The sequence below is a fragment of the Equus asinus genome, chromosome 12 (assembly GCF_041296235.1).
Source record: "Equus asinus isolate D_3611 breed Donkey chromosome 12, EquAss-T2T_v2, whole genome shotgun sequence".
Classification (NCBI taxonomy): Eukaryota; Metazoa; Chordata; class Mammalia; order Perissodactyla; family Equidae; genus Equus; species Equus asinus.
In genome coordinates, this window is record NC_091801.1 from 35,587,595 (window position 1) to 35,600,637 (window position 13,043).

At 37.3% G+C, this 13,043-nt stretch overlaps 1 protein-coding gene and 1 long non-coding RNA gene across 2 annotated transcripts in view; one reads left to right on the top strand and one right to left on the bottom strand.

Moving 5' to 3' along the window:
* PRKDC (protein kinase, DNA-activated, catalytic subunit) overlaps positions 1–13,043 on the top strand; it is a 216,425-nt gene that overhangs the window by 137,750 nt on the left and 65,632 nt on the right. The window contains exons 48-58 of the mRNA XM_044744138.2: positions 115–234; positions 2,894–3,037; positions 4,616–4,767; positions 5,393–5,524; positions 6,737–6,848; positions 7,418–7,542; positions 7,628–7,777; positions 8,897–9,070; positions 9,729–9,827; positions 10,834–11,041; positions 12,702–12,891. Of these exons, the coding sequence (XP_044600073.2) occupies positions 115–234; positions 2,894–3,037; positions 4,616–4,767; positions 5,393–5,524; positions 6,737–6,848; positions 7,418–7,542; positions 7,628–7,777; positions 8,897–9,070; positions 9,729–9,827; positions 10,834–11,041; positions 12,702–12,891 (1,606 nt within the window). The remainder of the gene's footprint in view (positions 1–114; positions 235–2,893; positions 3,038–4,615; positions 4,768–5,392; positions 5,525–6,736; positions 6,849–7,417; positions 7,543–7,627; positions 7,778–8,896; positions 9,071–9,728; positions 9,828–10,833; positions 11,042–12,701; positions 12,892–13,043) is intronic.
* The window catches only part of LOC139039903 (uncharacterized), a 67,982-nt gene continuing 55,288 nt past the window's right edge, over positions 350–13,043 (bottom strand). Inside the window, exon 4 of the long non-coding RNA XR_011493243.1 lies at positions 350–1,318. This is a non-coding gene — a long non-coding RNA (uncharacterized lncRNA). The remainder of the gene's footprint in view (positions 1,319–13,043) is intronic.

Sequence of the window (13,043 nt, forward strand, 5' to 3'; positions counted from 1 at the left end):
ATATCAAGTAAACATAATGTTGCTGATATCTTGCTTTGTCATTGTGGTCTCATAATATCAAATTATGAAGTTATTAGTCTACTTTTTACGGTAATTTTGAGTGTATCATTTCAGGGTTCAGTGCCAAGAAATCTTCCTCCTTGGATGAAATTTCTTCATGACAAACTAGGAAATCCATCAATATCATTAAATATCCGTCTCTTCTTAGCCAAGCTTGTTATTAATACAGAAGAAGTAAGTAATTTATTATTTCTTTAAAAATTTTTTGCAATTATATGCATAATTGCATGCTTAAAAAGAAAACCACGACAAAGAAAGACGTAAAGGGACAGAACATCACATTTTTGTTCTCTAAGTAAATTAGCCAACCATATTTATTTATTTGTTCAACATCACTCTTTTATTATTTCTTTTAAAACATGTAAATTAGCTTCTATTGAGTTAGAAGTGATCTTTGTATAGTACCTGTGTTGGCACCTTTCCTATGGCTGCCAGCCTTCTTGGTTTGTAGTAGCAAAGAAGGTAGTGAAAATATTTCTGTTAACTCTGTATGAAAAATAGCTGACTCTTTTAGAATTGCAGAATTTATCAATTGATCTACATACAGCACCTCATCAGGGAGGAACCTCTTCTACCAGTGCGAGTTAGGGCAGATTTTCAAGAGAGCTCTTGAGCTAAGTGTTGTGAAGTACAGTGGGAGTTGACATTCTGCATAGAAGGAGCACTGTGAACAGAGATAGCCCGTGAGAAAGCCCAGCACGTACTCACTGACTGCACAGACTATGGGCACATGGTCCAGAGGAGAGGTGTGAGTGGCATGGCCACAGGTGCAAGGGCAGGTGACCTGGGCCAGGCCATTGGAGTTGATACAAAGGATCTGATTCAGTTGTTGAGGAGCAGGGAACAGTCAAGGGTGCTAAGTGGAGGAGTGACATAGTCCACTTTGCCCCAGAGAAAGTCCTTCTAGGCAGCACTGCAAATGTGAGCCAAAGGCTGGGAGGCTGTTGTGAGATGGTTGAGAGGGCTAACCTGGGACTACAGCAAGGCCTGTGTTCCTTAGAATCACACTTGATTGCCAGCTCCTTGGGCTGCCATAACAAAGTAACACAAAATGGGTGGCTTAAACCACAGAGACTTACTATCTCGTGGTTCTGAAAGCCAGAAGTCTGCGATCAAGGTGTTAGTAGGTTTGGTTCCTTCCCAGGGCCGTGGCAGAGAATCTGTTCCAGGCCTCTCCCAGCTTGTGATGGCCTCAGGCATTTCTTGGCATCTCAGTGATGTTCTCCTGGAACCTTCACTTTGTCTTCCCTCTCTGCATCTGTCTCAATAGATACAAATTTCCACTTTTAATAAGGACACTGTCATTGGATTAAGGCCAACCCTAATTACCTCTCTTAACTTGACAATCTTCAAATACCCTGTTTCTAAATAAGATCACGTTTACAGATGCCAGGAATTAGGATTTCAACATCCTTTTGCAGGGCACAATTCAATCTGTAACACTCAGGGGTCGCGTGATTTCTAGCTCATGTTGCCGTAAGTACTGACTTGATAGAAAAGTATCTGGTATCTTTGGTATCTTTGTTTTTTGGATGATTTCTTGGTTGGCTAGGTGAGGGTAGGTGGGTTGACAAAGAAGCATGCTGAATTGTGTTCATACATGTGGATGTCAGGTGCCTCTGAGACGTCATTGAGAGATGTCCCTGGAGCAGTGTACATATCTGGAGCTCGGGAGTGATCAGGGTAGTGGTTTCCAAAGGGGATGTTTTAGACAATCTGTCTGTTGTCTTATGGAAGAAAATGTTAGAACCTGTATTTACATCTGTTTTGAAAATTTCAGCCTTTTAATTTATCTGTTTCTCATAGTTTAATAATATAAGAAAGAAGTTTATGTTTATGTTTTATAAATAAACCAAAAGACATACACGGAGAGTTTTCCAACTTTTTTTTGGGGGGGGGAGGAAGATTGGCCCTAAGCTAACATCCATTGCCAGTCTTCCTCTTTTTGCTTAAGGAAGATTGTCCCTGACCTAACATCTGTGCCCATTTCCTCTATTTTGTATGGGGGATGCCACTACAGCATGGCTCAATGAGCAGTATGTAGGTCTGCACCTGGGATCCGAACCTGTGCACCCCAGGCCACTGAAGCAGAGTATGTGAACCTAACCACTACACCACCGGCTGGCCCCTTGTTCCAACCTTTTTTACTTGTGGAGTGCATGATCAGAAAAGATTTGAGACCACACAGATTTAAGCTGTGAGAGTAGATGAGAAATCTCTGAGAAAACATATTTGAAAAAAAAAATGGTGGCAATGGTTAAGAAGACAGTTTGACTTATACTTTAATCTGTTCTTTTGCATCAAAATGGCATTCTCTTGCAATTTCTAAAATAAATTAAATGGATACATTTTATTTAGATTTCAGAGATCTTGGGCATATGAGGTCTATAACAGAATGACTTTATAATGTAGGAAGAAATGAAAAAAAATTAGCCACATATACCTACTAATTTTTAGATTCTCATTCTTCATATACCCTATGCGTTTGCATAAAATAAAAGTAGAATTCTCTACAGCTGCATATTATGCACATGGAGCAAGGTTGATACAGAATATTTTTATTTTTATTTCTACATGCGTAGTTATATCGGAAAGGTTTTAAGCAAAGAAGAGATCGATAACAAATCCATTTCCATTGAATTGTGCTTTCAGGGGCTCATGAGGAGAGAATTCAACAGAGAATCTAGTCTGATTAAGTGGGATAATTGTTGGGATTTACATCTGTTTTGGGTTTAGGTCAAGTCATAATATAAAATTTTAGCTGCTGGAGGATATATTTCTGAATTGATATTGGTATTCAAAACAATTCTTTGATTTTTAAATTCTCTCCTAGGTCTTTCGTCCTTACGCGAGATACTGGCTTAGCCCGTTGCTGCAGCTGGTTGTTTCTGGAAACAACGGAGGAGAAGGAATTCACTATATGGTGGTTGAGATAGTGGTTATTATTCTTTCATGGACAGGATTAGCTACTCCTATAGTAAGGATGGATACATCTTTTATGTAGTAATATATCAGTCTTTTGCTGATACTTAAATAGAGCATGCAACAAATAATTCTGGCTCCTCTTCATGTCTTGAGTCATCATTTTTAGCATTAATTGTCATATTGCTTTGGTGCTCTACTAAATGGCCTTGTACTGCTTTAGTTCTGTTTTCTTTTGTCTGCTTTTGATAATTCCTCTCATCTTGCTTTTTATTTTATCACCTTGCTATCAGATGTTTGTTTCATTTGTTGCTTTTACTTTCCAGGAGCTTGGAACCTAGATAATTGGTTTCTTAAAATTATGTATAAAATAAATGTCAATAGACCCTGAATGTGAGATTCTGAAAACTTCTGCCGTGACTGAAGCCCCTGGATTTTTTGACATTTCTTTGGCCAGCTTATCTGCTTCCAGAGTATTGACTGTGATCTATAATGGTAGAGATTCTTAAAAAAGTGACTGCCAGATGAATGACACTGTGTTGTACTGAAGCAAGCTTATGGCATCCACCAGTAAAGATTCGTGTGTGTTGGAGCTTTGCCCCTTCATTTAAAAACATTAGCACTAATAATGTACAAAAGTTTTCATTGAAGGATATCCTAGGAACAGTCTTTATTAAACATAATATATATACATATAGCTTTTACATATATTTGTGTCTGGATGTGGAATCTTATTTCAAAGTAAACCAAATTTAAATTTCTTAGCTTTACTGTGATAAAATAATTTGTAGTCTGCTTAATAACATGAAAAAATTAAGAGAATGATTAGTTTAATTTAGGAACCATTGGAAAAAGTTGACTGAAACGCCAGGATCTCAGCTGAGCTTCAGAGAACTGAAACCACTAGTTGATGGAATAGCCACTTAAACCAACAGCAAGCCAAAATGAAAGACACAATGAAGGCTTTAATCACTCATTGCAATGGTGTAAGCATGAGGCTAAAACCAGAGAATGCGCTGACTCCCCCTGTTCCATTTTCCTCCATGGTAGAATGTACTGGTTGAGAGTCAGGTGGATCAGCACAGATCTGAGGCTCCTCTCACAGTGGAGGGAGCCCCAAATTAAAGACCCTAGCAGTTTTATGGGACCTTGGAGTTGGGAGACTTGCGAGAGGAAAGGGCTAGCAGTCAAAAAGCACTGGGTACTGAGTCAGAGTTAGGTACAGTGTCTTCAGAGTTCCCCTTCCTCCCCCTCTTAAGGAGGTCTCAGCAGAGGCACCTGAGGAGGATAAAGAGGCCTAGGAATGAAGACACCTGGACTAGGAATGCAAATATGTGAAAGAGCAGGACCAGTCGGGGCCTGAGTGTGTGACTACAACTGCCTTTTGAGACTTCATTGTACAGGCTGTGTTCCAAGTCTGGTGTGGAGAGGGCAGCTTCCTCCTGGGGCCTGTCAGGTAAAGCCTTTGTAATTGCCTGTATTTGGACCTGAAAAATCACAGGTAGGTTTTCAGTCAGGAAGCAGACTCCTCAGTAGAATGCCAGATTTCTTTCATAAATGGACTTTTGGATTGAAAAATGCTTTTCCAGAAGGGAATGCTACATATTAATAGAGAATTTCCATACCTTTTTAGGGCGTCCCTAAAGATGAAGTGTTAGCAAATCGATTGCTTCATTTCCTGATGAAACATGTTTTTCATCAAAAAAGAGCTGTATTTAGACACAACCTCGAAATTATAAAAACCCTTGTTGAATGCTGGAAGGATTGTTTATCCATCCCTTACAGGTATAAATTTACTATATTTTGCAGTATTGTTCAGAAATTTTTTAAATGTAGCATGTTGTAAATAGTGATGACAATGAAATTTAATTATTTGAAATGATAGGAGGAGGAATATAATTTGAAATAGAATCTATTTATAAGGATATTATACTGCTATTAATAAAATCACAACCTCCAAAGTTTGACCCTAGAAGCATCTCGAGGCAGGCCATTGCCTCCAGGTAGTCCCCGCTCCATCCCTCAGCTCACCTTTGGCTTTTCCCCCACACTGTGCACGTGGGCTGTGGCTCTGTCCTTTATTGTCCCAGCCCAGGGGTGAACTGTGGGAATTTTATTTGATTCTCTTATAGCTCAGCGTAAGGCAAGCTAAAACTTTCAAAAGGTTTTACTATCAACTAAGGGAGAATTTGGGCAAGTAATTACATTATTAAGAAAGAAAAAACTGCCTATGTTCCAAAACTAGGATAACCTGGATGCAAACAAAGAAGGTATTAGCAAGAGGGATGTTAGATGTGGGAAAAGAAAAAGTATTTCTTACTCTGAAAATTGGCTGTAGAAAATTTTATTTGTCTTCTTGGTTATTTTATTATGTGGCAATCTATATTTTTCCTTTATGCTTATGTTTCAGGTTAATATTTGAAAAGTTTTCCAGTACAGATCCTAATTCTAAAGACAATTCAGTAGGAATTCAATTACTAGGCATTGTAATGGCCAATAACTTGCCTCCTTATGACCCAAAATGTGGCATAGAGAGCATAAAGTAAGTATCATAGTTTTTGCTGTGATTCTTTTTTAGGTTAAAATATACCTGAAATGGATTGACAGTATGGTTTAGTTTTGATAAATTTAAGGTTAAAATATGTTAAAAATATTTCTACCTAAATTTAGATAGTTGGGTTTTAGAGGTCATTTGGACAAAGAAATATGTTAATGGAGTGAGTGAAGAAAGTAAGTTTTTAAAAATTAGTGTAATTGTCTCATGCACATTTGGCAGATAAGAAGTGTTAGCTATTTTCTTTCTTTTCGAAACTGACATTTTCAGCATTTCCCCTGAAAGCACATGAGTTCTGTGAGACCAATCTCTCTAGAATCTATGAACATGAATAGGGGACCCTCCTAGACCTATGCTGCCTGTCCCTCTGCTTGCTGCCGTGACTGCAGTGGCACTACCCCTCTGTTGTGGCCCTTCACAGGTGGGCATGGCTGCCAGCGCTACCATGAAGGAGAGGACCTTCAGTAAGATTATTTTGTAACATCACAAAAAGTCACTTCATTGTTGTTTTAGGATTTTTGAAAAGTCAGTGTTCACATCATGGTTACTTAATGGATTTCAGCATGTGCCTTGCTAGCTTTTCCCGTTTCTTTGGAAGTGTCTTACTCTATCTGGTTGGTCTTCCTCGGTTAGCCTCCCCAGTCACCAGTTATTCCAGTTGCCTGGTTTCATAGACATCATGTGGCTCAACACAGATTCAATGGGAAACAGTTTACTTTTAGACAGGTTACTTTTTGGAGCTTTGGTTTCCCCAGTGACAATCTTAGCCACTGTGAGCTGAAAGTTAACATTGTGCTGCCTGCAAAGTCAGTGAGCGCTGCGCTCCTGCTCACTCTTTCTCATCATTTCATTGTCCTTCTCTTGTCACAGTACATGGCTTTGAAAGGGAGTCAGTCAATCCTAATCTTGTATGATAGCTTTTTTCACTACAGTTTTTGTAGTATCTAGCATTGTGTTTTGCGTTGACTACAGCAGGTCCTCTGTAATTGAAACATGGAATTTACTATGCCTTCCTGGTCAGTGTCAGAGCCTTAAATACATCTTCACATATGTATTCACACAAATAATTTGCATCATGTTTTAGATTTCGTATTTTCTCAGTATGTGATATTAATATGGCATAAGGAGTAAAATTATATTTTAGTGTCAAAAAATAGAATGGATTATTTAATGCATGTTTATTTTCTATATTTGTTTTAGATACTTTCAAGCTTTGGTCAATAATATGTCCTTTGTAAAATATAGAGAGGTATATGCAGCAGCGGCAGAAGTTCTAGGACTTGTTCTTCGATATATTACTGAGAGAGAAAATGTGAGTGTGTTGTACAATCTTAAATAAATTATTCTTTTTCATTTTTGATTTATCATAACACTTGGTACTTAGATCCTCTATACTATAAGAAGCCGAAGTGGGCATTCTGTATTTATTAGTATTTTATTCTTTCCCACTGTATGCAGTGCTCACTTTTAATTTAAAGAGGGCATATGATTCTGGTTTGTGTGAATATTTGATCAGAGATGTGAACACTTCATCATTAAAGTGTCTTAAACAATATTTAGTCACTGATTTTAGTTCAGCTTCTCAAATGATTGTTAGCAGTGTTTTGGTGTCAGAAGGAAGCTTGAACTGGATTCTGCCAGAGCTAGTAGCACAAAACACGCATGGTTATGGCCTGGCTCACCTCAACTCAAGGCCCCAGAGCCTCCAGTGGTGTCCGGTGGTTAGTACAGACCCAGGGTCACTCCTGGCACTTCACCTGGTAAACACTGTTGTCAATGATAGCACTTTCTTGGGTTCATATAACTATTCAAGGTAAACCTATTTTAAGTACTTAACATGTTTTCACCTTTGGGTATTTGAAAAGAAACTTAATTTTTCAGATACTGGAGGAGTCTGTGTGTGAACTGGTCATAAAACAGTTGAAGCAACATCAGAATACGATGGAGGACAAATTTATTGTGTGCTTGAACAAAGCTGTGAAGAACTTCCCTCCTCTTGCTGATAGGTAGGATGTCAGTTGTAGTGAACGTCCTGTGGCGGGAGAGGGTCTGCGACTGTCCTCCCACTCACTGGCCATGCCTACTGGTTAGGTTTATGAACACCGTGTTCTTCCTGCTGCCAAAATTTCATGGCGTGATGAAGACTCTCTGTCTGGAGGTGGTGCTGTGTCGTGCAGAGGAAATAACAGATCTGTACTTACAGTTAAAGAGCAAGGATTTCATTCAAGTCATGAGACATAGGTGAGTGGAAAACTAGCCCCAAGTTCTTGGATGCAGCTGGCTCATAAAATGTTCATTTGTTCAGCTGTCTCTCCAACTCAGAAAGAACTTGTAGGTTTTTGTGAAATGTGTATTTGTGAAGTTTGAATCTGAGAAGAAAAGGTGGTGGGCCTGGCCCTCCTGCTTTCCCTGACCTGGCACCTTGGGGAGGCCACACCTCAGGGATTGTCTAAGGCTCTTTTCAGATTTAAAATGCATGGTTTTGAGTTCTGTATCTATTTTGCCAGGTAAGAGGCTTCCATGATTTGTGAAAATTATTCATTTATTTTCAGAATTGCAGTATACTGTTAAAGTAAATATTAAAGAGAATGCTATTGACCCCTTGTAATATTTTTATTTCTCTGTACTCTATCCTAGTCTTGTCCATATACATATTTTTTACATAGTGATAAATTATTGATAATGTCCAGTAACAAAGAATGTATGTCATTGTGTTCTGATATCCTTCATTAATCATTTACTGAGTATCTACTATGTTTAATGCATTAAGCTGGACACTTTAAGGAGAAAAAGGTACACAAAACAAGGAGATAGCTGTGCACCTCATTTGGGACCCAGACTACACTTAACCCAGCTATGTGACACGGTGACCTAACACTTGAAATAATTTTTTTAAGTTATGAAATCCTTTATGTTTAGCTTATTTTGTTTGACCTTTTCAGTTTTTTTAAATAATAAACTTTTTATTTTTGAATAATTGTATATTTACAGACAAGTTAAAAGATAGTACAGAGTTCCCACATACCCTTCATCGAATTTCCCATCTTACATAATCATAGTATGTTGTCAAAACTAAGAAATTAAAATTAGTATATTACTGTTAACTAAACTAGACTTTATATGTCCTTTTTCTATTCCAGGATCCAATTCAGGACACCACATTGAATTAATTTATTTTTAATAATCTAGCCCATGATAATTATTTTTAAGAATGTTATTTTTAAATAAGTGTAATATTACCTATTATAACAAATTTTAAAATACAGAACAACACAAAGAAGAAAAAGTTACATATCAGATCTGAAGGTATAATAATAAAAATTGTTAAATTTGTGTTTTTTAAAAAATATGTCATTATAGAGATGATGAAAGACAAAAAGTGTGTTTGGACATAATTTATAAGATGATGGCAAAATTGAAACCAGTAGAACTTCGAGAACTTCTGAATCCTGTTGTAGAATTCATTTCTCATCCTTCTCCAGTGTGTAGGGAACAAATGTATAACATTCTCATGTGGATTCATGACAATTATCGGTAAGCTCTGCATTGACATTTTAAATTAATTTATTAAGGGGTCTTTTGGCTGCCTTTAGCAATCTGGAACAGATTATAATAAATAAAACATTTTTAAACTAATAATTAAAACGAGTTTATTTTAGCATATCGAAATGTATCCTTATTTTAACTCATTTTACCTATGTGTGGGAAGTATTCAAAATGTGAAATTATTGGTTGAGCTAAAAGTGTGTAAGTGTCCTGCTTTATAAAATATGTTTTCATAGTTATCTCTTTTGAGGTCTGACAAGATTAAGGAAATAAATTCTGCCTAGATGTCTTCATTCTTCAGGACTGCCATCATACCACTTCCCACCGGGGCTAGGCCCATCCTAGGACCTCTTAGCGCTCTCAGGGAGCCCTCTGCAGCCCTGCTCCCACCTTCCACCGCCTCTCTCCTATGCATGTGAGCCCTATCACACTGTGAGGGGGTGATGATATTCACTTGGGCTTGCAGAGGCACCGAAAGAAAGTGTCAGTGTACATACGAGGGACAGTGGGTTCTTCTATTATGATTTTGGAAGTTAAAGTTCCATGGGAGAAGCCAGATTTTTTTTTACTTTAACTCTGGACAGTATTATCAGGGTTGAATAAAAGTGATAGAGTTTATGTTTTGTCATTTTGTTATTTTTCTCAGAGATCCAGAAAGTCAAGCAGATGACGACTCCCAGGAAATATTTAAGTCGGCAAAAGATGTGTTGATTCAAGGATTGATCGATGAGAACCCTGGGCTTCAGTATGTGCTGCTCCTGGAATAATTGGGCCAGGACAAATAGATTTAGGGATATTTCTTTCTAGACTAACATAGAGTATTTTTCAGCAGTTTTAGAAATGTATTTGCAGTATTAGCATTTTCTCTGCCTCTTACATTTATAATGTTTAATAAAGATGTATTTTAAATCATATTAAGACTTTAAAACCCTGACAAGTTACTTTAATATAAACTCTTGAAAAAGTGGTGTGGATAAAGCTTTCTCCACTATTACAGGCAATTAAAGTGTTTGAAAATGAAAAGAGAATCTGTAATGACAATTATTATGTTTCCCACTCAACTAAAATAGTTGAGATAACACTATGCATATGAATATTGAATGAAAAGTTTGAAACCTTAGAAATAGGAGAAGACTATATTACTTGTATATGGTATGAATGGTGATTGTTCTCCTCTAAAATGCCTACCCTATCTCAGTTATATGAATATTTTATCAAGTACTAAAAGAAAGGGCATAAACTTTTTGTATGAGTCTATATGTCAATTAATTTCCCATTCTGCTGCAATTTTAAATTCATTGAGCTTTTAAAAATTGTATTTTGATCTCATAAGCATTGATAAATTATAAAGCCTAATCTGGTTTTTGACGAATTTTTGAATATTTTGTGGAACTAATTTTGGAATAAATTGTTTTAGCAAGGCAGTGAAGGGTTATATGTAATTTCTTAACATGTTTTCTCAAGTTTCAAATTAGTTAATATTATGTACTCATCACTGAAAACTTCCCAGGTAATAGAGATGAGAATAATATTTCTCACCACTTGTTAAATATGCTTAAGTTTTGGAATATTCCCTTCCTTTAATGCATGTGATTGTTCTTAACTCAGATTAAACTCTTTATACAATTTTGAATGTGGTTTCCCTCTAGGTTAGAGGAAAAACTGTACCTTCTTCACATGATGCCAAGTTTACAGCATCCTCTCATTTGCCAATATCTAAGCAATATGCTTCCTTCTTCTCTGCTTTTCAGATTAATTATTCGAAATTTCTGGAGTCATGAAACTAGGTTACCTTCAAATACCTTGGATCGATTGTTGGCACTAAATTCCTTATATTCTCCTAAGATAGAAGCACACTTTTTAAGTTTAGCAACAGATTTTCTGCTTGAAATGACCAGCGTGAGCCCAGATTATTCAAACCCTATGTTTGAGCATCCTCTGTCAGAATGCGAATTTCAGGTAAAGTGTTTGTCCCTGTAATAGTAAGATTTACAAGTTTTCCCTGCCCGTCAACAAACATTTTCTAATAGTGTTAAACTGGCTTTTTAAAAAAATTATACTTGACATATTATAGTAGTTTCAGACATACAACATAAGGATTCAATATTTGTATATATTGTGAAATGATCACCACACTAAGTCTAATTGACTTACACATAATTACAAATTCTTTTTTCTTATGATGAGAACTTTTAAGATTTACTCTCTTAGGAACTTTCAAATATATGAGAGAGTATTATTAACTATAGTCACCGTGCTGCACATTATTTCCCCATGACTTAATTATTTTATGACTGGAAGTTTGTACCTTTTGCCCTCCTTCACCTATTTCACCCATCTCCTATCCCCCGCCTCTGGCAACCACCAGTCTGCAATCTGTCCTCTGTATCTATGAGTTTGGGGTTCTTTTTTTCTTTTTAGATTCCATGTATAAGTGAGATCATATTTGTCTCTCTGTCTGTCTCTTATGTCTGTCTGACTCATTTCACTTAGCATAATGCCCTCAAGGTCCATCCAGATTGTTGCAAATGGTAAGATTTCATTCTTTTTTATGGCTGAACAGTATATCGTTATACACACCACATGTTCTTTATCCATTCATCCATCGATGGGCACTTAGTTTGTTTCCATGTCTTGACTGTTGTAAATAATGCTGCAGTGAACATTGGTTTGCACATATCGTTTCAAATTAGTATTTTCATTTCTTTCAGGTAAATACCCAGAAATGGAATTGCTGGGTCATATGGTAGATCTATTTTAATTTTTTGAGGAACCTCCACACTATTTTCCATAGCGGCTTCACCAATTTACATTCCCACCAACGGTGCACGAGCGTTCCTTTTCTCTACATCCTCACTAACTTGTTGTTTCTTGTCTGTTTGATGATGGCCATTCCAACAGGTGTGAGGTGATATCCCACTGTGGCTTTGATTTGCCTTTTCCTGATGATTAGTGATACTGGCTTTTTCTTATTTTACTTGGAATCCTCACACATTCCTTTCTGAAACCTTCACATTTGTTTCACTCTCCTCTTCACACGGCTCACACATCTCATCCTGTCAGCCTCCACTTAAATTTTCTTTCTCCATAATGCTTTCTTCCCTTTCCATCACTGCTCCCATTCACTCAGTAGATGCTGAGTTTGCACCTTCTCCTGGTAGGCTTAACAACTGTGATGATTTACACATTGACAAGTGAGCTCGCTTCAGTTCTGCCCGAGCTCCTGGGCAGCAGAGCCTGACTCTGTTCTGCTCCCACCTGTATTTTCAGTATCTTTCACAGTACTGGGCACCTGGTGAGTACTTAGGAAGGAGTTGAGTCATTTAACTTGCTGCAGTTCTGTTGTGGTGCCATTATTGAGTATGGCATTAAGCCTTTTAATGCAGAATGTTAAGGAGTAGAAAAATGGTTTTTCTCCCCCAATTCTAATTAGTTTTTCTAGTTGGCAAATAATTATTTAGTTAAAACTTTTAAATTCCAAAAAGTTCTTCAGCTGCTTCCATAGAGAAATATGAAATCATAGTATGTATTTGCTGATAGTGCCGTTGGATTTTAAGTAAAATATTTCAGTGTTGCTAAAGAAAGCCCATTATTTCTTTTGAAACTCTCTCACATGCAGGAATATACTATTGATTCTGACTGGCGTTTCCGAAGTACTGTTCTCACTCCAATGTTTATTGAGACTCAGGCCTCCCAAAGTGCTCTGCAGACCCGGACCCAGGAAGGATCCCTCTCAGCTCGAGGGGTAATGGCTGGGCAGATACGGGCCACACAACAGCAGTATGATTTCACACCTACACAAAATACAGGTAACTATCAACCTAAATGCCTGCCTGCTGTGTACCAGGCACTTTCACCTGTAGAAGCATCCTCTACTACAAGAACATTGATCGTTTATAAGAGAAGTCAAAGGATAATAGAAAAAAGTGATATGAACAACAAAAAGATATGTCACTCAAAA